At 44.6% G+C, this 26,404-nt stretch overlaps 2 protein-coding genes across 2 annotated transcripts in view; one reads left to right on the top strand and one right to left on the bottom strand.

The window, feature by feature from the left end:
- C12H19orf12 (chromosome 12 C19orf12 homolog) overlaps positions 1 to 26,404 on the top strand; it is a 347,603-nt gene that overhangs the window by 254,124 nt on the left and 67,075 nt on the right. The gene's annotated exons all lie outside the window — the stretch shown is intronic.
- CCNE1 (cyclin E1) lies at positions 13,535 to 26,040 on the bottom strand. Its single transcript, XM_066327930.1, has 11 exons — positions 25,900 to 26,040; positions 25,520 to 25,610; positions 25,221 to 25,289; positions 18,801 to 18,943; positions 18,590 to 18,725; positions 17,636 to 17,782; positions 16,781 to 16,876; positions 16,302 to 16,436; positions 16,108 to 16,219; positions 15,866 to 16,023; positions 13,535 to 15,012 (listed from the first exon to the last, which is right to left on the bottom strand). Exons 2-11 carry the CDS (start codon positions 25,553 to 25,555, stop codon positions 14,890 to 14,892), a joined length of 1,155 nt encoding a protein of 384 aa, XP_066184027.1. The 5' UTR covers positions 25,556 to 25,610; positions 25,900 to 26,040; the 3' UTR covers positions 13,535 to 14,889.

The following is a 26,404-nucleotide window of genomic DNA, read 5'->3' as shown; positions in this document are numbered from 1 at the left end:
ACCAGAGCTTTTGTGCTGGTGCAGCTGGGAGAGCCGAGTGCCTGCTCATGGACACCCCAGCCCAGCAAACCCACAAGGCCAGCATGGAAACAAAACCAGGCAACTTCCACTCCATGAATATACATCTCGTTCAGAGCAAAAAGGGGGCTTTCCAGCAGCAATGCCAAACATGCAGATTAATGACAATGCTTTGCCTGTGAAAACGGCCTTGTGGAGTCCAAACACGTTCTCCCGAGATGCCAGATTTTGTAAGTTAGCAAAAATGTTGAGCTGTCTGTTTGCTTTAAACAATTATGTCAGTTCTGCAAGTAAAATATGTTCCCTTGCCTGACCTCCCCATGCTGCTAGGTAGGGCAGCATTTGGCTGGCTCTTGCCTTAACACAGACATCAGGGGACAGCTGGAGACTTTCCTTGAGAGAAGAAGGGCACAGCCAGCCAGGGGAGAGGTGGCAGGACCAGCAGCATCGACAGGACCCTGCAGCAGTGAGTGTTATCACCTGCTGCATCACAGTAAAGCCCCAGTGCCCCAACAGAGGTAAAAGCCCTGGTCAGGTGTGGGTTTAAGTCTTCACTGGCAAGTAAAAACAGACCTGTTTTCAGAAGGCAACTCTCGAAGTAGATATCTGGTGCCACACTTTATTAAAAATACAGTCCTAAAGCTGACAATACAAAGGAGCCTGTTGTTGCTGCTCCCACCTCTCTCCCCCAGGGAGAGCTGCTGCAGAAAGAGATTTATCCTAGGTCACAGTAGAAGTTAGTGGCAGAACTGGGAATTGCAGAGGCTCCCCTGGGTGCCCACCCAGTACATTAAGCACAAAGTGAACCCTCTTGTCCACAGCAGCGGGTCAGAGGCCAGGTCAGGCGTTCCCTGCACTGGGACAGGCTGTCAGAGCCTGGCACTGGGCTGCTGAGCAGGAAACACTGGCTGTCAGCACCGAGGGCAGAGCAGCAATATTTATATCACAGCTAATGGAGGCAAACACCCATCACTTTCCTATGATTTACACCCAAACACCACAGCCCAGCTGAGCCAGAGGAGCCCATCCTTCCACCACCTTTCCAAAACCAGCACCCCAAACCAATGGGACCAGGCTAGAGCCAGCCTGCAGGGTATTTTCTCATGTGAACAAACACTCACTTGACAAACAGTAAAATGAGTCACACAAATACAGCTTACCCTGGGGCTGATACTTGATGTGAGACCACATGAGGCTCCCAGCCTGGAAAACACTGCTTGGACAAACCTGGGCTAGATGGCAACAGCCTTGAGTGAACTGCAGTGGAAATAAAACTAGAGGGCAACCTAGTGACAGTGCTCAAACACACATCCCAAATATTTCATTATCAGTATCTCCAGAGCCCATCTAGGCAGCTTTCTGCTGTGTGGAAAATCAGGTTTGAGAGAGCCAAAAAAAAATCCAGAATGGTACTGGGAGTTGTCTTGAGATGGTCGATTAGAACATGAGACAATTCTGAATACATGGAGGGAAAAAAGGAAAAAACCAACCAAAAAACCACAAGAAAAATTAAGGGGTTGTTCAGTTTTCCACTGCATTTCAAGGACTGTGAGGTGGCATTTCTGGGAGGCCCTGGGCCACAAAGCTCCTGGACACTCCAGTACCTCAGCCTGCTCTGCAGGTCTCTGTCACACAGAGCTCCCTGGCCTGTACATGGAACCTCCTGCAACTTTTAACTACTGATTTTAGAATTAGCTTCTTGGGATGCAACTGCATACAAAGCCAAGGTTGATCTTGTCTCAAACACAGCAAACAACTGTGTGAAAACACACAACTGAAGGTACTTCCCATGGTATAATCATGTGACAGTTCGTCACAGAGAACAGAACTGTGCAGCAAATGCAAAAGCCATGACATTTCTGACTGTGATGATTTCACTTCCAAGCTAGCAGCAGGTGAGGACAACACAGTTTGCTCTTTCCAATATCCAAAGACCGTTTAGCATCAGAAAAATCTTTCAGAGTGATCACAGTCCAGGAGAATACATCTAATTCCCTTTAAAATAATTTGGAGCTTCACTGGGTAGAAAATTGCTATTTCTGCTCCAATGCCAGAGAATTCCACTTTTAATTATAGAAATTTCTGTTATGCACAATTATAATATTCTTTCATATTCTCCCTCACTCTTAGCTCAAACACACTATTAGCTACTTAAAGTACTGCTATGCATTGGGCAGACACAGGTCACTCCTGCTGCACAGGAATGCTGATGGTCCTGCCTCCAGAATCAGCTCAGACCAAATAACAGAGGATGAAGCACCTTTTTTTATATATTCCAGGACAAATTACCCTAAAAATCAATGGCTGTTTCGATGCAACCTTCAGTCAGATGCAATTAGAACATAAAAATATTAAATACCTTCTCCAGAGTGCAGATATATGGACTGATGCCTTGTGCAATGCAGCTAAGGACCAGATTCAGTGAGCAGAGTGAGAAATGCAACATGACAATCCACAGCAGAAGTCAGTGAAAAGGAGTAGCCCCTTGCTACTGCCCGTGCTTGCAGGATCAGGAAATAGAGGGATAAATCCTCATGTCCCAAACCAATAAACACAAAAATTATCTTTACACAATAATTAATCATCCTGTAGAATGAATCAGCTGAACCAAAAAATATCAACCTGTTTCTGAGGAGCTGTTAGGGGCAGCAGCTGGAGATTCACAGCTCAAACCTGTCCCAGTCAGATGAGACGGGAAGACTCCAAACACACAGGACTGTGTCCAGACACACAGCCCCAGGATTAGTGTTTGCAGGGATACAAAGATGATGAATGAGTTGCTTTAATCCGTGGCTGCATTAAACAGATTGTCTCTGTACATTTAGTACCTGCTTTTCCAGTTCCAGCGGGAATTTAGTACCTTTGCTGATCAGAATCGATAACTCTAATTGGTAGTTTAGAGTTAGGTGCAAGGTGCATTGACACTAATGAAAATTAGTTGCTTAATTTGCCAGTGACACCAGGGAGCACGTGGGAAAGACAGGCAAGGCTTCTGCTCTCTGTGCCCCATTCCTTGGGCACAGAGGGACGGGATGGGAAGGGGCTGATGCAGCCAGGCAGCAGGGAGGGGTGCAGGCAGAAGGAGATGTGCAGGCAGCAGGGAGATGTGCAGGCAGCAGGAAATGTGCAGGCAGCAGGAAATGTGCAGGCAGCAGGAAATGTGCAGGCAGCAGGGAGGGGTGCAGCTGGCCAAGCACACCCAGGAGGCCGGACAGGGGCCACATCACTGTGTGGGTGGGCACAGAGCAGTGACTCAGGAGCGAGTGCCTGGGGGAGCCGTGCTCCAGCTGCTGCCCAGGGAGGTCAGAGCACACATCAGGTGCCCCGGGACCCCAGGGAGGTGGGCTCCCCGCGCCACTGCCACTGATGCTCTGCAGCATCCTGTCTTTATGTGCCCCCAGCAGGTCCCTCGCTCCTTGAGGAGCAAACCTGTCTTCAGTGTGTCCCCGAGCAAACACAGCAGAGCTCCGGGGCCAGGAGAGGAGGCAGGGCTGTGCCTGCCTGCACACGGGAGCTCCTGGTGGCCAGGACAGCCACCCCACCACACCGGGGACCACCGCTGGCCTCTGCCCCAGAAACAGCCTCTGCTCATCAAACTGAAGAGGCCACACGCATCAACCCCCCAGAATATTCCAATTAAGCTCTTTTGGTGTGGATCAAAATTAAAACACAGCTACCTTGCGGGCACATTTGAAGCCCTCACTAGCCAGCAATTGAAAGGGTTCTGGCTGGCCCCATTCCCTTTGAAGCATGCCTGCTGGCTGTAGGTTTCTCTTGTGCTCCCTCGCAATTACAGCACTTTTCAGCTTCTCTCTCTCCTTTTTTCTTTAATTTAAATAGATTGAGAGGAATTAAAAAACCCTCATCAATCAGATTTATCAAATAAAACTGTTGAGGTAGGGCCAGCTGCAGCTACATATGTCAAACTCAGCTGCAGATATGAAAGGGGAGGCTGTAATTCATAGGGTGCTCAGCTTTTTGAGGGTTTAGCAGCAAAGCTAATCCCATTGCTATATTCCTAACTCTATAGAGATGTTTCTAAGCTAGGCAAGGATCAGTCCCTGCTTACACAGGTCTGGCTGGACTCTGCCCTCTGTGAAAGGGGGTGCCTGTGCTGTACTTGCTGCCTGGGCACCTTCATTCACAAGCTGCTGCAATGTCCCCCTTCTCAGGGCTTGGGAAGGACTCAACAGACCTTTGGTTTCTGTCCTTGTCCCACAAGCGTGGCTGAACAACCTGGATGTATCCTCTGTCTAAGACTGTGTGCACAGATTATTCCAGTTGTAGGAGCTCAAGTGAAAGAGAAGAGTAACAGCAAAACTTCTCATTGGGTCAGTGTTTCTCCAGCCTTTGCAAATTTTGGTTTACCGAGGTCCACTTGTGGAACATTATTAGCTGAGTGACAATCCAGCCAAAGAAATCCAAAAGCATGTTACATCCCCAGACACTTGCATAAGGATCTTGAGGTGTGGGTGAGAGCAGTCTTCAGGGAGCACAAGCTGAAAATGATGAGGAATAGAGATCTTGCCAATGGAGAAAGTCAGGGGTGGAGCAGTCTTCTCCCATTCTGTTAAAAAATACTGCTTATTACCATGTCACTGTTTTGGGACACAGGTGATGTCCATGATTCTCCTGCAGATTGTGCTGGCCACTACTTTTTCCAAATACCCTGATCAAACCCTCCTTCTGTCAGGGCCAAGTGTCAAGGGGAGCACTGAGAAACCACAGCATCCTCCCCTCTCCCTCTGCTTCTCCACACTGCTGTGGAATGGTCAGCTCTGTGCAAGGAACATCCCAGCAACTGTTGACCACAAATAACAACCTCAGGACACTCAGGGACAAGCACATGTAACAAGAGACACTCAGGGATGGAGAAGTGTGGAAGTACTTCATGGTTTTCTACATGGTTGTTTTAACAGAACCATAGTTTAGTATCTAAAAGGAGACATAAGAGGTTTCCCAGCCAATGGGAATGCACAAACCTGGTGCAGGCTCTGCCCTGGCCTTTCCTGCCCCTGAGCACGGTGGAGATGTTCTGTGACACATCACAGCTGCCTTTGGACACGTGTCACCGTGTGGAACAGCATCTGCTGCTGGGAGCTGAGGACACGACAGCCCGTGTGCCCCCAGCCCACCCAGCAGGGCTCACTGCACCCCAGGATGTGCTCTGGGGCGGCCCTGCAGCCTCCTGCCCTGCTGCTGACACTGAGAGGGACCTGCTGCCTGTCCTGGCATCTGAGCACGGTGGGTTTGCAGCACCCAGCAGGAGGAGGCAGCCATGGCCTCTGAGCACTCGTGGCCAAATCCCTTTTACCAGGCAGGAGACCCTGCAGTGACCCACCTGGGGCCCTGCAAAGCTGCTCTCTGCAGAGGCAGGTGCTGCAGCATCCACCCACTTCTTTAGCAGAGGTTTCCAGACCACATCTCACATGCTAAAGGCTGTCAGTCTCCTCTTGCTTACAAAACCGAGCTGGTTTCTCAGGCTGCTGCCAGACTCTCGTGTCCTCCAGCAGACTCCATCTGCTGGTTTTTCAGACAAGCAGCTCCTGCAAGGACAAAATATATGGAGTTAAATAATACACACTTCATCTTCTGTTTCTCTCAGCAAAACTGTGCAATTTTTGGAGATATTTTGTAAATTCAGATTTATGATGATTATTTTTTCATGCTATGGCTACCACAGTGACCACAGAGAATTTATGGAGGTAATAATGTATTTAAATAGCCGATTTTGGAAAAAAACCCTGAGCCATTGCAATGGATTAACACTCAAACCATTAATATTCAAACGTATTAAGTCACTTGAAGGATTTTTTTTGTTTGTATGCATATTTTTGGGGTATAGTCTCCTCATAATACGTGGAGAGAAGAGATGCTTTACTGTTGACATTTAACACATTTTCTTTATTGCTTTTCATTTCATTGTGTGTAAAAGCATTATTTGTCCACCCAGCCTTCCTTAGGACAAATGCCATCATTTCTGTTTGGAGAAGCAACCAAAAAATTAAAGGAAATATTTCAGATGTCAACATTAAATGTCAAAAATTGATTTTAAGTAATTAGTAGTAGCCTGGCACATATGCATTTTATTCAGAAAATTCCTGTAAAAAATATTCATTGGGGGATATTCAAATTTATTATGTAGAACAACACGGCATTAACGGGCTGGCTTCTATTTAATGCTTTGGTTCATAGCAACAAAGATACCAATGGGAAATCATTAAACAAATATGAGATTTTTTTGCGGCATAATGGGTCTATGTTTGGTATCACTGGAAAAAAAAAAAAAAAAGAAACCCCTCACCGAGCTCAAACAGACAGAAAAAAAAAAAAATTGCAACGATCAGGCGAAGTACAGCAACATTATAAATGTTAACAGATTTCAGAAAGTGATTTTATGTTAATTCAAATGTTAACGCTGTCCGAGGCTGCTGAAGGGAGCGTGGGGCTGCGGGAGCAGATAGACGGTGCCGGCAGGGAGCACAAAGGGCTGCCTCTTCATGGGGGCGGGAGGGGGAAGTTTTATTAATTATATTTCCTTTAGAGCCCTAACAATAACATGTCAGTAATCTACACATTCTGTACTTAATTGACGTTAATGATTTGGCCGGCCGGGAGCCTCCCGCGCCGTGAGAATCGCGGCCGCCCCGCGTTCCTCCAGCCCCGCGGCGCAGCCACAATTAAGTCGATGAGCGTGGGGCCGCTGAGCTGCTGCCGCATCCCCGGAGCCCCCGGCCCGGGCCCACACGGCATCCCGCGGCCTCCCCGCGCGGGCCTGCACAAAGGGACATTCACACACCTCCAGAAATGACCGCCCAGCACGCACGGCCACCCTGCCGGGGCACAACAGGTCCCTCGGGGTCCCCTCCGGCACAACTGATGGGGAGAATCTGGGATTTCTCTCTCAGGCAGGTGAGCAGCAGGTCCAGAGCACACCCAGCCATCCCAAACCCAACCCGGCCAGCCCCAACCCAGCCTGGCCAGCCCAATCCCTGCAGCTGCCCTGGAGGTGCCCATCCGCCCGTAGGCACTCAGGAAAGTCAGATATAACACAGTTATAGAGGGGAAGTGATGCCTCTCAAAGCCAGCCCCTGCCTGGGTTGCTGTAGTAACTTCACCTGCGGGGCCACTCAGCCAGCACAGCGTCCCAAACTCTCACAATTTACATCTCAACCCTTCCCCTGGCAGCAGTGCCTGGAGAGGTGTTTTCTCTTCAGGCAGGCAGCTGGGGAGAAGGTCAAGTGGGCAGCAGCAGGATCCAAACCCACTGCAGCTGCTGGCACTTCTAGGCCTTTGGCTGGTGGCAGACAGTCCTTGGAAATTGCAGGAGAAACCTGGAGTTCTACCACAGCCCAAGAGCACATGGAAGTTACTGCACCAACATCACCAGGTTGCTCTGGGCAGGTGCATTGCGTGCATCCTCCCAGCACAATGGTATGCAAGGAAGTCATGCAAATTTCTTATGAGGAGCAGTAACAGCCCTGCTTTTGTGCATGGCTTTTCCTCCCTCCTTGGGGCTACTCTCAGGCTCTACTCATCCCACTCCACTGCCAGATGTGCATCACAGCTGCCAGTGCTACAGCCCCAGTTCCTTCCTTCTTCCTCTATTCCCACCTCTGATCCTGCCAGCACAGAGACTCCACCATCACTCATCCAGGGTGTGGCCAGGCACAGAGCAATCAGTGGCTTGTCTGACTCCTTTTTCTTCTTACCTGCATTAACAGAAGTCAGATCTTCTTTAAGTTGTCCAATGGAGGAAGCCAAGAGACAGGGAAATGGGGAGAGGAACCACAAAAAAAAAAAACCCATGAGTCCAGATTTGGTAGGAAATCAGGTTAAAAAAGCCAACCAACTCAGTCACTGCAAGCAAATACTACCCCCTATTAGGAGGTTTCTAGATCAGCCACCCCACAAGCAGCACCTCTCCCACTCCCAGCAGAGCGGGGTGGCCCAGGCAGCAAAACATTCAACAAATTGTTCCGTTGCCACTTCTCAGGGGAAAACATTTGCTTAAAAACAGTCAGATGAATTTGGAGTGATCTATAGGGCACTTTGTTATGTTAATGACTGTTACCAACTGTCTGTTCTTTATATTAAAGTGTTGACTCATTGTCAGTTGGGGCGAGACAAGACAGCTTGCTTGTGCCTTGCAGTCCTTTTGCACTCACCCAAACTACTCATGTGAAGACACTTTAATATGAGGAGACACTGTCTGTGGCTATTATTAATCTCCTGACTGAAGCCCAGAATACTAATAACACCACGCAGGATCAGCTAACCTTTCCTCAGAGCATTCTTCATTCTGCAAGATTTTGGCCAAAACGAAAACATCTTTCTCTGCTCTCACAAGGCTGACAACCAGACTTCCCAATCAGAGATGTAAAAAGGGTTTCACTTGCCCTCTCCTGTGCTCAAATAACATCCTCATCATCATCATTCTGGCAGAGGTAAGAGGGGTGCCTCCTGCGAGCCAGAAACATCAGCTTTACCCACATCAGACAGCAGCATTTGGCAGGTCTGGCTGAGGTGAGAAAGCAACTTGTTTATTCTCAGACTGATCTTAAACCCAAGTGTAACAACCAAACCTCACTGTGAGCTGTACAGTCCAAAAATGACATTAGCATCTGGCAAGAACTGGAAGACGGATAGTGGGGTAAAAAGATAAAGGTTATCTTTTAACTCTTGTCATGGTCAATAACTCCTGACACGTAGAAATATTGGGCTGAGGTGCTGAGCTGCAGAGGCTGGTGTCCTGATAGAGTGCCCCCCCTGAAAAAAATCCAAACACCTTGCACAGAACTGCAAAATAAAGCACCATATTACTCTTCTCCATCTGATGTTGCTGCTCTGGGATCCAATCCAAGAAAGCTCAAACCATTTATTCTGGTTGCATGCAGAGCACACCATAGGTAAGTTTGTGTAACTGGAGTCTGAACACGATAACCTGAGCAAATCACAGCTGTCCCTACTCCTTCTTTTGCCTTGGGAGGAGCCCAAACACATTCCTACAGAGTTTCATTACATTTTCACTCTCTTCTTTCTAGCCAAGCCACTTACTTACAGTTGCCTGGGAGGCCTCTTTCATCCATATTTAAGAAAAAAGCAACAGTCCTAGATCCAGAGCAGTCTGCTCCCTGCTCATGCAGACCAGCCAGTCTCACCCTGTCAGCTTTAGTGGTCTTCACACCCTCGTGTCACCAGCAGCTTCTTTTTGGAAACTCACATCTGTACATAAATTACTTTAGGCTCCTGACCCTACTGAAAATAAAAGAATCTGAACCCCAAGGGAAGAAAATAGACCCAGCTATGCTTTTAGCACCAGGAAAATCACATCTGTGGGGTGGCTGTTAACTGCACAATTTTCCAGAAAATGTTCAAGCTTGTTCCTTTTCTCTGTCAGGAAAATTGTTTAGCTCTTGATTAAACCCATTATCATTTCATTTTCAAGGAATGCTACTGTATACAGTTTGTGAGAGACCCAAACATTTGGTGCTTTGATGTTGCCTTTATCGTATAAAAGTATGCGACCAAATGCTGATTTTTAAATGAAGAGTGACCAACTGTAATATTGCCAGAAAGACATTAAGTGCATTTAGATTTACAGAAGCACGTCCCCTCCCCAGCCAGTGTCCATAAACAAAGTAACTTCTCTTAATGGGAATTTACAAAAGCAACAAAACTCTTATTTCTTTAGCCAAGCCAAGGCAGAAGTTAACATTTGAGACTCAGAGCACAGGAGCACATATTGATAAAGGAAATCTTTTTCCCACAGCTAAAGACTGTTCTTGTCAGGCACCTGGATCTCCTCCATCCCAGGAACAGGGGCACATCTGACAGAACAGGTACCAGGTGAGAGAAGCTCTACACAAAATTTTTCCTCAGATCCCAGGCATGCTGAGGCAAACATCTAGGATTTCATGGTGTTCCTCCTTGGATATTATTGCCATCATGCTCAAAAAAAAAACAAAACAAAAAACAAAAAAAAAAAAAAAAAAAAAAAACCCCCACAGTGCAGTATAAAAACATATTTGCTTTTTCACTATATGAGTTACATGAGAATATGTTTGGCTTGGTAAAACAAACCCAGTTTTCAAGTAGATTTGCACTTCCAGTAGACAGTGTGCTCCCCTGAATTGTCAGCATCTGTAGGACCAAAGCCCATGGGATCAGAAAGGTTCTCCTTCCTTCCTTGATAGCCATCTCATTTAATTTGCCCTCAAACACACCCATCTGTGGAGTTCTGAAATGCCTGGTTTTATTCAGCCTACAAAGAATACTTCCTTTCCTTTTCTAACATGAAACTCACCTTTAACTGAAATAAAAAGCTTCATATACAAATCTATCCTTTGTGCTTAGCATAAACTTATTATCTCAAGAGGTTGAAATGAAAGAGCTCATATAGCATTACAATATTCTGCACTCTTCATTAAATGTTTGATTATATATAAGTTGTGGCAATAGTGGACTACTCAAAATTTGGGAGAAACACATTTTGTACTTTAAAGCTGTTTTGCAGGTGGTGTGGCTGAAAGAGCACAGGATCATCATCAAAATACTTACTGCTCATCAACTCAAGCCAAGTGGGTGCTCTGCTCTAGTTCTAACTTCAAAGCAGAGAAGTTTCACAAATTGTTATAATAACGAGATATAGACATTAAACTCTTCTCATACTTGTACATACTTTTCTCCTGCCATCTCACAGACACAAAACCCCCTCAAAACAGAACAGACACACAAAAAATATCCACAAAAAAGCCACCAAAAACAAACAAACAAACAACAACAACAAAAAAACCCCCCACAAAAACCAAAAACAAACCCACCACCAAAAACCAAACTCAGTTTGTCCGCTTTGACTGGTTACACCATGGCTGGGGAGAGGGCAGGACAACCACAAGGGGAAGAGCCCTGCCGCTTCCCGCCACAGGCAGCACATGACAGAGCTACATCCCCTGTTTGAACACCAAACCTGAACATAGACTGCAAGACCCCAGGCCAAGTTGCCCTTGGCCTTCCCAGCAAGGCAGAGCTGTTCCTAATCCCGAACAAATTCAAGACTAGACAAAGCTAACCTGTGTTATTTCACAGCATATGCCAGTATCTCTTTTTTTGGTGGTAAAGGTTTGTGGAAGACAGGGTATGAATGATCTGGTGCTTTAAATGCACGTTGATAAATTCCTAGAGACAGCAGTTCCCTGAATTCCCAGAACAGAAGGTTCGTTCCAACAAAGGTGAAGCTGGTACAGCCAATGCCAGCCTGCCCACTCAGTCCCCTGCTGCACTGCACACTGACCCCCCAGCTGCTCCAGAAGCCTTTACCTTGCAGGTGTTACTCCAAATAAAGTCTGGAAAAGAGCCCATTGCAGGCTATGGCAACTCCCAAGCTGAAGTTCCCTGACACTTCCCCCCAAGGGTAGATGCTGCTGTAAGCCTCGTACACTGGCAGTGAGGTCTGACTGACTCCCTGCCTGAGGGAAGTGTTCTACCCACCCATCCTCCTGCACTCAGGCTGCTGCACTCTGTGGGCAGCAAATAGCACCCAAGAATAGAGAGAACCCTGAGCCAGGCCATGAGGGCTGGCCCTTGCCTTCACCTTGTGAAGCAGGGATGTAATAAACCCCTAATGTTGTAATTACTGAGAACCAAGAGGAGATGCTGACCTGAGACCTTAAAATAGAACCAGAGAAAGACCACCCTCCTGCTTTAGGGCAGACAAGCTATGCAGAACTATTTCTGTGAACTATTTATACCAATAACTATTTCTGTTAGGTACCTACAGCATTTACAAGAGCTGAGCATCTGGCAGACTCAGTGGGGACTGCCATGCCTCCATCCTTTCTGCTCATCACCCCAGCTCACAACTGCAGCCTCAGCTCACTCATTTGGGGCTACTTCCTTCAACACACCCCCAGCAACCCCCAGCTTGCAATTTTACAGTAGCAGTAATGCAAAATTAGCACTGGATTCATTTCTGTTGTTCAGTTTCTCTGATGCCCCCAGCTTTCAGACCAAGGTGAGGCTTTGATGCATTGTTATGACAAACCTTCCAGGAGGAGAAGATAATCATGCACCACCTGGGTTACTGCAAATTCAATTTACTTTGCAGCATGCTTTATGCTGGTCTGGAGCTATTAAAGAGAGACAGTTTCCAGTTGAGGAGTGTGCAGCACTGCACAGCTAAATTGCTTTCTCAGGGTTGCCCAGTGCTGCCCCTCCTGCATCACCCTGGGGCTGTCCATCCCTGGAGGCCTCTCCCCACCTCTTGGGGTGACACATCTGGGGTCAGAGACTGCAGGAATATAGTATTTGGTATTAGCCTCTCTCTGTTGCACAAGCTTCAGCCTGAACACCTCAAACCTTTCTCCCCCACACCAGATTGGGCCAGGATCAGAATTTAGGAGAATAGGATCCATAAGCAAAGAAATAGAGAGGCAACTCCCTCTTGGAGGTGGTTGGTTTTTTCTAATAGGGACAACTATCTTCCTTAAAATTACCTGCACACTCCTGCTCTAAAAAACTTTTCAGCTTGCAGCAACCAATGCAGGTTTTTTTCAAGCTACCCTAGAAAGGCAGAACCAGACACAGTATCCACGTGTTGCAATAGACAACCAGAAACAGATTCTTATAAAAGATAACATAACATATAAGAAAGTAAGAAAATATTTCTCAAGGTAAGTCCCCCCAGATGGGATGTGCTGCATCTCAGGGGTGTCATAGCATTCCTACCTGGGGAGCTGCAAAGCCACAACCTCCACACTCTGAACACACTGCCTTCCATCAGAATACAGGAGGCTGACCTTTCACGAAAAAAAGAATTGTAAAATTAGCAGGATCACCATCTGAAGCAGAGATCACATTTGGAGAGAGGCCAGTTGTCTGAACAAGTTTAATTCATAGGTGTATCTGTCTCTCAGACCCTGGTTTCCCACACAGCCCAGAAACATATAGAACATCTACATTCACTCTTGCAGAGGTATTAACCATAGTTAAACATTTAGCTTAAACTGAAAGTTAAAGAGTTTACCATATCTCTAATATCCCCACAGGATATTTTCTTGAACAGTTAAATGCACCCCCCATTTTAAAGATGACAGAAATCAAAAAAAGAAATTGTGGTTTTCTTGTGAAACATCTACAAGGGACAAAGAACTAAAAATAAACACCAAAAGGCCTGGCAGTGAAGCATGGTTGGCGATTTAGGAATTAAAACTATAGACTACCTTTCAGGAGGATTAGTTTTCCTCATCCACCCCCACTTTGTGTTCTACATTTAAGGACAAAGCACCAAAATACTTGGCAAATGCTTCCATAATCAGCCAACATTACATCTCCTTTGTCTAAGGCATGAAATTCTCTGAGAAATTAAAACCTCTCCAAACTGGCACCAGCAAACACATTCAGCTCACATTTGCACTTGTTTTGTTAACACAGAACTTATAACCATTCATTGCAAGGAAAAAAGCCAGCAGCACCAAAGAACTTGCTTACCATTGATTACCACAGTTATTTTTATTACATTAAAGTTTCAACATTTATCAGAATACTGGGTCAGAGAAGAGGAAAAAAAGCAGAATAACTTAAAAAAATAATAAAAAGCAGCCTTGCCGGGAATTATTGTTTAAAAAAAACCCCAAAACTAACAACAGACTAGGAGGGTTCCTGAAATATTAGATGTTGGAGCATTAAAGTTATCTGCAGCAGGACATGATGAACCCTGGTAGTCTCAAAAGTTTTCAGTGTTACTGAACAATTCTTCAAAGCAAGCACCAAAAAACACGCAAGAAACAAGGAACCATTTATTTCTTTGTTCCCCCCTTCTCCAGAACTCCATGAATTTCCAGAAAATGTCCCATTAGGACCTCTGTGATTCTCAGACATTGCAAAGATGAAAAAGACTTTCCTGTAAAAAGGCACATACCTCACCAAGAATATAACTCTGCATACATGATTATTTGTCAAATACTGTGCCAAAACCCTAATGTTTAAATGATTATTTAAGAGGTAGACTTTTCCTACTGATCACCTCTCACTTAGTATCACCTAAGAGTAACAATCCAGACAACCTGATTCAAGAATTTCCCAGTAATTTCTGATCATTACAGAATGTTAAGGAAGGATTCCCCACGTCCTTGTCATGTTTATTATCCCCTCCCCAGCCTCCTGCACCCGGCTAGAGGAAAGCCAAGTAGCCCAACACGACAATTTTACTTTAGTATCCAAATAAAGAAGTTTCCATGGTTAAGTAGTGGTAAATAAATAAAGCAATAGTTACTACGCTATTCATCCCCAACTCCCACACTTATTAAAGGTCACAGTCCGAAAAATTTAAACTGATCATAGTTAAAAGAAATATACATAAAACCAGCTGTCTTAGACAGCATTTTTATTAAAAATGAATACACAGACATAGCAGCTTTTACAATAAAGAGTTTTTTAAAAGGCATCAAGTTGTAAACCAACCATTCAAAAAAGAGGCTTTGAAATGTTGTCTTCCACAGCACTTTTTGCCCATTTGCCAATGACGGACAGAAATCTGCGGATTACCCAAAGGACAAACAGGCACAGTAACTAATCTAAACTTCAAGCCCTTTTTCTGAACAGTTGATCAAGCATCACCCTCCGTAGCAGCATCTGGAGCACACTTCAGTGTTCTTTCAAGTGGCTGGTGTACTTGATCCATTTCTTTAAAATATTTTAACATTCAATAAAACTATTTCATATAGACAAACTTCTGTCACATGAAAGTAAAGTTTCCTTTTCAGATTCCATGAAAGCTTATGAACTTCACTGGCAGCATTTCTGTAATGGAGCAGGAGCTAAAACCAGCAGAACAGGCACTTCAGCAAAATTGTCCATCAACAGTTCCTAAAGTCATATTGATTGCAGTCCAGAAGACAGTTTCTTACTACTTTGTGGTGGTGTAAGGACACCAGTGGGGAAAGGTGAAGTCCTATTTTGCTCAGCCAATATGGCTTGTTTTGCTTGAGCTCTGTCCTGAAAGCACACAAAGAAGAGGAAAAAAAAAAAAAAATCTTTATTTTGGTGTGTCTGTGCATTAGATCAATATAATCCAGTGTTTTATAATCTGATAGATTGTTAATCTGGAAATGCATATCCATATCTAACCCTCCTAACAGTAACTGATAAACCACATAGTACACAGTAACTACTTGCAGTTCAACTCCAAGAGAGTATTAGTTTTTGGAATCTGATGATTAGCATTAGTTATTCATAACATACAGGCACTCCTGTACCTTCAAGAAAGCAAAGTTCAGAAACAACTGAACAAGAAGAAGTTTAACTTCTACCTACAATTCAATAAGATAAAAAAAATACCCCAATAGCTTAAATCACAACTTGTTAAACAAGATTTTGATCCTCTGCAAGTTTCTCACACTGAAAACCACTCTTGCTCCACTGCTAGTCAATGACCACTGTCACATAAACAGTCCCACTAGATCAGTCTCAAGTGATCAATATTTTTCTCTGGATCAGACAAGACTGTATTAGCAGTATTTCCTAGGGAGAAAGGTCTAACACATGGTATCTGAAGTATCCCAAAGGGTAGAGAAATGCTTCTGATTTCTGGGGAAATTCTATGCTGTTTGAGATGAGAAGCTGAAGGCACAATCATCTTTTTAAACTAAATACTGAACAAGTCAGTCCCAAGACAAGTCTTTGTCTCAGGAACTTTGGATCTGGACTACAACCTTATGCCTTTTATCATCTAAATACACTCAGTCTCAACTGTTAATGCTTCACTTGATGGACTGTATGTCCTAACCAAAGAAACAAGACCTCAAAGATTTCACAGACAGGTTTTGGTCTTCACTCTGCACATACATACCAGCAAATCAAAGCTGTTAATGTGCGTCTGTATATTGTGCAAATCTTCAGGAGCAATCCCGCTAAAGTGTTTGAGTTTGGAGCTTCCTACTTCCCTCAGAGCCATGGCAAATGGGACCATCCATTTCACACAGTCCTCTATCTCACAGAATTCATAACCTGCAACACAAGACACATGCTTATCTGCCTGAATGAAGGCAACATTTGCCAATACACAAGACTGAAGTTCATAAATGCCAATACCTGAAACTTTCTGCATCAACTCAGATGAAGAGAAGTGATACAAAGCAGAAGCTGCAAGTATTCCATAGGTATATTCCAAGCAGCCAATATCCAGCACACAGAGATCCAAGAGCTACAAGACAACATATGTTTAGTAAGCCTGACACAAAAACACTTCTCCAGGTGAAACAGCATTTGAAGGAAATCAGTCTTACCTCTGTTATTTGTACAAATATCTGCTGTGGATATTGTGGTAGCATTACTTCATAAAGATCATTTAAATATGCAACTTGCAGGTAAATGTTCAGCCACGATACAACTGTCAGTGGATTTAAGTTCCAATTAAGAGCCTGAAAGAACAGATACATACAAGACTTCAGTGCCAATTTAAGTTAAGTTCCTAACTTAAACCATGCAAGATGGTTTATCAATCAGAAGCTCTAATCTCAGTTGGTTAAGGCACCTCTAAAACATGCAAACCAAATACTCTCCTGTAGGCCTTCCTGATCATACAGTCAGGGAACAAATAGTTTTTTAATGCTTTAGATCACTTGTTACCTAGAGAAAATAGTGCTTTCTAATTAGTAAGAGAGATTGTGCCTCTTAGCAGTACCTAAGATTAACTGAGCAGCTCTGCTTTCAGTCTGATTATGCTATACATTTTTAAAAAACTAATTCCACTTTTAAATATTACCTTCATAATGATCAATTCCATACTGATGATTTCATCTTCTGTACAGGCTCCATCTGTAACATAGGCAAACTGGTGCAACTTTGGTGGATAAATTTCCTGAAAGATAGGAGATCAAGTATTTAATTTGTGGAACAGGTTGCAACTAGTTTCATACTTTAACAAAAAATAAAGAAATAAAGAGAACAATCACCGCTTCAACCTTCCAAAACAGAAAGGGATAATTCCTTATCCCCCCTTTTTAAATCCTGGTGTTCTCTGCCTTTAATAGACAGATTACTTGCTCATCATAGCCCTCAACTTTCACTTTGGATGGATTAGTACAAACCTACATTGTTTGACTACATTACCACTGTGACTGTATAACTGACATCAAGATTTTTTAAAAACATCCTTCAGAAAAGGCCGTTTATCTCTTGCTTAAGACTGAACAGCAGCTCTCTTAAATGACTAGGAACTTAAGAAGCACTGTGTATTTTAGTAGTTTAAATTGTTCCAGTAAATAATAGTAAAAAAAAATCATGCAGTAGGTACTCTATTGCAATGAAATTGCAACAAGTGATCTCTGTATACAGCACCCAGAGAAAAAATTCATTTAGCAACTGCAACTAAAACTTTCGATTTATTCTAACACTGAAATCTCTAATGAGAAAACTAGCTAACATCCCAGAATGATTTTACCCACTTCAAAGAAAGCAGGAATATTTGAAAGGAAAAAAATTTCCTTTTTTCTGTCTCCCAGATGAAAAAAATGATAGCAACTAACTCCATAAAGCTTTCCACAATGTGTCCAGCATCCAGTAAGCGTGCTGTGTGTCCATTCACATTTTGATGTTAAGTAAAGCTGGAGATACTTACCTCAAGCTTTGCTGCTATGAATAGAGAAGTGACACCAATAAGCTGCAACATTGTTTTTACAACATCCTGTTGTGTTGCCATAAAGCGATCAAAGAAATCTTGTGCTAAATAAAAAGTTTCTCTATGAAGTTTGTAGGCTTCACAAACCTGGAGAGGCAATAGAGATTACAAAGGTCAAGAATAGCATTAAAAAGTCAAAACTAGGTGCAACATATGTATTAATAAAAAAAAGCATGAGATAAGACATAAAATTTATATTGGCTTTCTACTTCACTGCTATTGTGAAGTAACATGTTAACTAAGCGCAAGAGTTAAACAGTTTCCTTTGACACAAGATGACTCTCACTACAGAAACCTCCAAGAAAAAAACCTGATCAGAGTGAAAACCCTTCTAGGAAATGCAAGCACATGTTCCAACAATGTCAGAACATCAGTTCCTCATTTTTTGCAAAGATCCATCATTCCAGCACCTCAAAAGAAAATGCTGACAAGCACTTTAAAATTAAGAACAGTGATTATGCTACCAAGTCATCCAAATAGCACAAACAACTCAGACACTAAAGGAGTTGTAGGACATTCTGCTTGACAAAAACAGATAAGAAGACTGTGAGATGGATCTGATCTCAGAGCTACCCATCTTCCTTCTCACAATGACTTCTGTAATTATTTGTTCAGCCTTTGTCTGCAGTGTGACCTTAAAAGCTTACCCTGTGTTAGGGAAAAATTGATTATTATCCACTATCAATCTAGGTGAATAACAGAATATATTGTCAGTTTGCAAATCATCAGCTCAATACATCATATATCCTTTAAGTTTGGTGCCATTCATTAACAAAATTTAAGATGAAGACAAGTACCTAGAGCTAAACATACTCCTGAAGAGCACTCATGACAGTTATTAGTGCTCTTCAACAAAAGCACACTTGAGATACTCACAAGCACAGCAAAGCTTACCTCCATTAGCCAGTCTAGAAGGACAGCTCTCATTTTAGGCTGCAGCTGGGGGTGCCTTTGCATGTAGAATTTATCCCTCACGTAGGTCTCTTCTTTGTTTATCATGTTTTTCCATACATCGTCCCTATTTGCCCAGCTAAGAGAGAGCAATGTTTAGTCTTGGATCAGGAGACAAGAGGAAGGCAGAGCAGCAGCAGCCCAGCACACTCACCCTAGAGCTGGCAGTGGGGTAGCTCTGGTGGGAACAACGCTCAGATGGATGAACCGCGAGTAATCAACATGAACGGGATCGTCGTCTTTATCCGGAGTGGGGATCAGCATGTGGGCATCCTCATGGCTGTTATTCCAGGACATCTGTGCAATCAAACAGGAGATTTACACTCTGCTTTTTAAGGTAATTGCTTTAATTGTAGATAGAAGATACTCATAACTTCATGCACAACTTCTTGCCAATGTCTGATCTCTTTGACCTACACAGAATGGTAGAGGCTGGAAAGCACCTCTAGGTCTTTTTGTCAACCTCCCTGCTCACAAGGGCCACCAAGAGCCAGCTGCCCAGGACCATGTCCACAAGGCTTTAGAGTATCTTCAAGGATGGAGACTCTACAACTATTCTGGACAACTTGTGCCCTCAAAAAGTGTTGCATGATATTCAGAGAGAACCTCTTCTGCTTCAGTTTGTGTCCATCACCTCTTGTCCCATCACACAAAAAAGAGCTTGGTTCCATCTTCTTTACATCTTCCCTTCAAATATTTATAAACAATTGAACACCAATCACCACAGACCACCTTTTCTCCAGGCTAAACAGCCCCAGCTTCCTCAGCCTTTCCTTATAGGAAAGAAGCTCTGATTCCTGAATTATCTTATGGACCTTTCTGGACTCTTTCTTGTGTGCTCAAGTCTCTTTTTTTTTACTAGGGGGGTCCACAACTGGACACAACACTACAATGTGGCCTCACTTCTGCAGAGTACTGGGGTTGTTGCTTAAAAGCACAGTAGAGACAGTTTGGAACTAAAGCTGAAGACCCTCCCCCTGTTATCCTTTTGAAGGACCACAACTGTGACATAGAAGGACACCCAAGTCAGAACCCCCCTATTCTCATGCTGCATTTTGTTTTACCAAAAATATACTTGCCCTCAGGCAAAGAGCAAGCAGATGGAACTCAAAGACCCAAATATGAGGTCAGGATTTCTGGTAAGAAATATGTAGGTAATATGCCTGAAGGCACGCTTTCATGCAAAGCATCTCAGACAGTGAACACAGCAAAACACTTTGTAGAATTTTGTACTCATTCATTTAGTAGAATGAAGATAAAAACCCCAAAGCATATATGACTCAATTTTCAGAATACAGCCAAGCACATTTTAAGCAATTGCTACTAAATTATAAGGCTGATAATTTTATATGCCAAATTCTACCATGGTTTGCAAACATCAGATATCCAAAACTTCACCAGTCATGTCCTTTGAACTTTTATTTGGATCAGAACTTAGGACTAGGTTTACTCTTCTACCACCTAACTCTTAAACAGGACCTTGTACACTTCACACAATGTCTCAGGAAAATACTACTTTATTTGCAGTAGAATACAAAGCTGGTACTGTCATTATGCCTAAGCAAATTAAAATTTGGCATTTCTGTTTAACACTCAAGTCAGCCATCTTGCTGCAAATTGATCAGTTCTGCATCACTAAAAGGACAGAACTCCCTAACAGATTTCTAATGTGCTAAAATAATAAAATCAAGCTCAGAAGAATCATTAGGCACCATCAAGTAAAACACTATGTGAAACTTTGCCTCTAGCAAAAAAGCTTCCACAGCTGATTTTTTACATCTTTCTTACATATGACATCACTTTCCAGCAAAATGGCTCCCTCCTGCAACAGTTTCACAAACAGAAACCACTGACTTGATGAAACAAAAACCACATTTCACAGCCCTTTCACAGCTAAGACTGCTTTGCACTTTGAGTTACTGACACACAGATCAGTCTTTTTTCTTCTTGGGAGTTCTACATGCAAATATAGCATAACTACATACCCAGCCATGCCAGGATTTAATTTGGGTGGGGAGGTGTGTTAACAAGGGAATAGTATCTTTATCTTAAAAATGACAGACTCTTTACAAACTGAAAGTTCAAATGAAAATGTCACATCGGCATTGCTTGAAGTTAATTTTTGTCCTCCCTCAAAACTAGACTTTAGTCACACTTTGTTCTCCAAACTGCACAGCAAGCCCAGCTGCCAACAGCCTTTGGAGAAGTGCTGTCTTATCAGTTAATCAGCAAACAGGAAAGCTACAGTATCTATTTAAAGGTGCCTACTAAACCAGCGATTTCTGAAGGACAAAAGACTTGCTCACAAAGTTCTCTGAGCAGACACATCACATGCAACAAGACTAAAGATATTTCACCACCCTGAATTTTCTACAACGAAATAGAAATCAAAGTTCGAGAGCCTATTAGGTGTTTTGAAAAGAAGGGAAAACAAAGTTTTTGACAACATAATGTCACTTAATAAGACACTGGGGAAAAGATGTGAGCAACATTGCAGATACACAGCTTAGCTAGAGACAAGAACAAAACTAATGTGCAGGGCTTCCAAAAAAAGCAGCTTATTGGAGAAGGAGACAGGAATTAATTAGTATAGGTGAGGGAGCACCATAACTCCGGCATAGATTTTGGCTAAGAGAATGAACATATCAATCAGGCTCTTGAATCTTAAAAGCAGACGTAGCAAGACAATCAAAAATAAGAAAAAGCATCAAGAAACTGCATTACCTCACACTGCAACTGTAAGGAAATAGGAGCCACCACTGAAAAAAGGAACAGTTTAAGGTGGGGAGGGTATGAGGAAACCATGAAGAACTTCCTTTGGGCTTGCACAGACCCAGTCCAAAAGTGGAAACCTGTCAGAAAGCAACAGATTACCCAGAATCTGTGAAGCCAAAGGAAATACTACAGTCCTGAGCTTACTTCTGAGACAAACAGGAGCTAAAGCAGCACACAAGCAAGAAAATCAGTGTGGAGACTGGTCCCTTCAAATCTATGTGAAGCCCAACAAGAAAGCCTGGCGACAACCCACAGCAATGTTCCAGCTACAGGAGCAACTAATCAGATGCAGATCACTATCTCAGACCTAAGAACAAGATACAGACCACAGAAACTGCACTTAGCACATGAGAAGGCTCATTAGGACAATGGGTACCAAGAGGGCAGAGGGTGGGTGATAAGCCCATTAGAGCACCCAAGCCCATACAGCTCCAGAGAAAACCCAGACTTCAGAGGTGGGGTCTTTTTAAAGTTCAAGTATTAGCAGGCCTCAGTTTCCTGCAGGATGTCACCATTCACTCATACATCAAACATTCATAGAAATCAATCATTTTGAATCTTCAGGCTATAGATCAGACACAAAACAAAGCAGGTAGTGACCACTGGGGTTATTGTTTATAGGCCATGCAGGGCCATCAGTGAAGAAGAAACACCTAAAAAAACAAACTACTGAAACACTTGTGCACCTCAATGTGAGCTAGGAGCCACCAGAATGAGCTTCCACTGACAAGCAAGAAGGAAGAGAATGATACAGAACTGCATTCAAAGAGCAACATCAGAGGTTTTTCAGCATGGAAATCAAAGCAGGGCAACAGGCCTGTTTGCCACTCTAAAAGCAGCACCTTACACCATAGACAACGGTATCACTTCCAAGACCACAGCCTTAGTTTGCCCATCACAAACAGCAAGATCTATGACTCCAGCCATTTTTCACTCATAGGATGCATTACTTTGAAGTATTGAATTTTACTTTGCTATCAGAAGTGAATTCCAGACTTAGTAAACAGGACAGAAAAGAGCAACCCACACTATTAAGTGTTTCCAATCCTCTTGGCATAGCATAGGAGCTTCTACTCCTTTTAAATAAGAGTCTAAATGTCCTTATCCAGATTAGAGCCAAGTCAGATTCTTAACCTAGGCATAGTTTACACTTTTCAGTGGGCTTTATTTTGTTTTTTTAAACTGAAACTTCAAAAATTAGTCTAGATTAGCCAAAGAAACTTTTTGAAGGATATTTTCAAAACACTTAGATCACTTTGACAATGCTAAAATCAGACTCTGGAAAATGCCTAGTGAGGAACTGATCAAAACTCCTTCCTGAGAGTTTATTTCACCTTCAGATGTGAAAACATCAGCTAGTTTCATCTAAAGAAACTAACTTCTAGATTCAATTCTTCACTTTATATGGAGGTGACCATGCAACTTACATGACAATTGAAAAGATTATTCTAATCTAGTTAGATGAATTTTGTTTTACATGGAGCCTTGGAAGTGTATTCATCCCCACAAAGCAGCCAGAATTAGTATGAGAATTGCTAACAGAATTACAGCAGTGCCAGTTCTCCAAAATCAAACACAGAATTTATGCAATATTCTGCTGTCACAGACCTGATGATATAGCCACCCTTTCATCACATAAAGGGTAACGGCATCCTAATTAAGAACTGGGGCCTTATGTTCCACAGAAGCAAACTAATGAATTGACTATGAAGATGTCATAAAGTGGGATGTGACTCTGATATTTTGCCTTGTGGATAAACTAGTGTCAGTAAACAATTTATTTAATGTAGAAGTCATGTGGTATAGGCTACAGTGGATTTATAGCTGCTTGCATTTTAGAAGTGTCGTGTCTCCACAGAATAACTGTCGCCCTGGCTATCATTCCAGCCTGCTATACTGCTGCTGGAACCGTAAACATATTCTCATTAGTGGTCCATGGCAATTTATATCAGAGAATAGCTTGTGTCACACCATAGACTGAAGAGCTGCTGCTGTGCAGCCAAATGTTAGCTTTTTTAACCAGATCTGGAACAATCTGGCTACTTTGTCACAAAAAAAACCCCTTCTCTATGTAGGGAAAGATATATAGGTATGATATTATTTATTGTCTATAGAATGAAAGGGTCAAATTCCAGTAACATCCTATGATTACCTTGAAGATTTCCCAAGTAAAGATTTTTGATGCCTACTGTCTAAATTATCTAAGTTTTAGTCTACCTATCATTCCTGAAGTAACACTGAATGGCTACCACGCCAAGAGCACAAGGAAGACAAAACTGGAAGTCTTTATCTGCTTTCAAAGTTGAAGGTCAACATATGCAAAAGACACTTCAAGCTTCCTTCCACTGTCTTTCTGAAGACAATGAAATTTGATCCCCATTGAGATTTTCTAACAAATACCTTGTTATTATGTAATAAACATGCACAAGAAGGCCTTGCTCAGTTTAAACAGAATGAATCTTCTGGTGAAGGAGAAAGCTGCAGTGAAGGACAGGCAGCTCTTCCTTGTCAGAAGTGAGGAATTAGTTTAATATACTGTGCAAAAGAAAGACAGAAGGGAAGGAGAGATCCCCTCATTAAATGCTCACCATTTGAGCCCTGCTTAATATGTTGACTGATAACTAGTGTACGCAGTTGCAACAAGCAGAGGCCATTCCAAACAATGATGCCCATCTGTTATGGTAGCACTTCAGTCTTAGAACTTCCAGCTGCCACTTCGGGTTAGATGTGCCACATTATGCACAGTCTCGCCTACCAAACGAGGACAGGCTGCACACCCTGACCGTGACTTCTGCAACTTCAGCATCACCCTGCATGTGCCGTGACAGCCTGAAGGCTCAGTGACAGAGCAGGTGTGTGTGTGTGAGATCAGGGAAAAAAGGAGGGGAATGAACCTATTCCAGAACACAGGCCACTCAAGGTTACAAAAGTATCACGCTTTCAAAATCACACACCAACACAACATCCAACGGAGATACCAAAAACATCTGCTTTTCAAGAATATGGAAAGCGCACAAAGGGAACTAGAGAACACCAGTAAAACTAGTTTTGGCTTTGTAAGTCAGCTCATTCTACATGTCTTGCCAAGAAAGCTGACAATGGTCATTATCAACCTCCAACGCAGGACTAATTTGCTTAGGTAGAGTGACTTCACAAAAATATTCCTTCTTTCTGCAGATATTCAAAGCCTATTTAACTATACCATGAGCATCTAGCATACACTTCAAGTTCTAGTCAGGAGCTCCTTACTTTGTCTGATAATTACCCCCATAAATGGGAATATTCCAGCTGATGCTGGAAAAGGAAGCCTTCGTCTCTCCCAGAAAATAAGGAAGTAGAGACATGACAGCAAAGAGAACCACCTCAAGAGATGATTCCATCTACATGCTCAAGTGTCTTATGCTTTGGCCAGCAAGATATAGGAGCACATGTACAAGGTACATAAGCACATGACTGAACCTTTACACCTCTCTAGAGAAGTAAATACAGAATAGGTCTAAAGGCTTGACAAGTGCACCCTCGAACCACAGGCCAGGTGAATTCATTTCAGCATTAACACAAGGTTTCAGACCAACACAGGCCTTGAGGCTTGCAAAAGCTTCAAAACTACATATATGAACTGAATTGCTTTGCACAGTCCATCATCAACCAGGGCCAACAGTCCCCCTTACCCACTGCCATGCAGCATGTGGCAGCAGAATACTTGTTTTACCGTGTTAACATAAATAAAGAGGTACTGCAAAGTAAGAGCAGGGTTAAGTAAGATTACAGTATTTACATATAAAGCAAATTCAACTACCTGTTTTTCACACGGCTTTTTCCTAGTCATCTCCATTTTGGCAATTTCTTCATCAGGATCCTGTAAGAACTATAAAAAGCCACATATGATTTCCGGCGTACAAACCGCGGGACAAGCAGCTGTTGGCCGCTGTGACACACGCCCGGTGCCCCAGGAGCAGCACAGCCCCGCAGGCCCGCCCGGCCCCGGGCCCACCGCGTGGGCCCCGCACCCCCAACAAAAGGCGGCCGGGGCGCGGGGGCCCAGCCGGCGGCGGGGCGGGCGCTGGCCTGCGGGCACCGGGCCGGGCCGGCACTCACCGTGGCCACATCAGCTTTCCTCTTGCGGGCTCGCATGGCGTACTCCGCACCCGCGCCCCCCTCGGCGGGATCCCTCTCGTCGGCGCAGCCGCTGCGGAGAGAGGGGAAGCTGAGCGAGCGCCGGCCGCGGGAGCCTCCCAGGGGAGCCCGGCGGGGCGCTCGGCCTGCAGGGCCCCGCGCAGGGCGGGCCCGCGCACTCACCTCTCCCGGCTCATGGTCAGCCTCGGCCAGCCCAGGGCCGCGCGGGCCCGGGCCGCACGCACCCCCTCCCCACCAAGGCCGGCAAAGGCGCGCAACGGGCGGCCGGACCGGCCCCAACGGCCCCCCCCGCCCCGAGGCCGCCCGCCGCCCCCTGCCCACCCGCGCTGCCGCTCACTCACCGCCGCGCCAGCCCTTGCCGGCCGGGAGCGGGTGGTCGGCGGGTGCCGGGCCGGTGGGACAGGGCGGGACGCGGGCGGGTTTCGCCGGGCGCCTGCCGCCTCACGGCACGGCCGCTCCCGTCCCTGCGCGCGGCGCGGGCCGCGCCCGGCGGGACATTTAAACGCGCGGCGGCGGCGCGGGGCCGCCTCCCGACCGCGCACGTGGCCCCGCGCGCGGGCCGGGGCGGGGCCGGCGGGGCGCGGGAGCCGCGCGGAGTCCCGCGCGCCGCAGGGGGCGGGGTTGGGGCGGGGCTTGCGGAATCCCGCGCGGAGAGGTGCCGGATGGGCGGGGCAAGGGGCGGGGCCCGAGGGATCCCGCGCGGAGCGGCGCAGGTGGGCGGGGCCTGAGGGATCCCGCGCGGAGGGAGGCCGGAGGGGCGGGGCCTGGGCGGGGCCCGGACGCGGAAGCGGCGGGAGCGGCTGTGGCACGTGGGACCGCGCCGGGGTGAGCCGGGGTGAGCCGAGC

Source organism: Sylvia atricapilla, chromosome 12 (genome assembly GCF_009819655.1).
Source record: "Sylvia atricapilla isolate bSylAtr1 chromosome 12, bSylAtr1.pri, whole genome shotgun sequence".
NCBI lineage: Eukaryota > Metazoa > Chordata > Aves > Passeriformes > Sylviidae > Sylvia > Sylvia atricapilla.
This window is presented reverse-complemented; position numbering and strand designations above follow the sequence as displayed.

What these genes read in the sequence shown, in the direction of transcription:
- CCNE1 (XM_066327930.1), bottom strand. Translation starts at nt 25,555, where the DNA reads ATGCGAGCCCGCAAGAGGAAAGCTGATGTGGCCACG. An exon ending in GGAAAGCTGATGTGGCCACG is followed by an intron (nt 25,290 to 25,519) that starts GTGAGTGCCGGC and finishes GGCTTTTTATAG; the next exon opens with TTCTTACAGGATCCTGATGA. An exon ending in TTAACAGCTTTGATTTGCTG is followed by an intron (nt 15,013 to 15,865) that starts GTATGTATGTGC and finishes GTGTGCTTTCAG; the next exon opens with GACAGAGCTCAAGCAAAACA.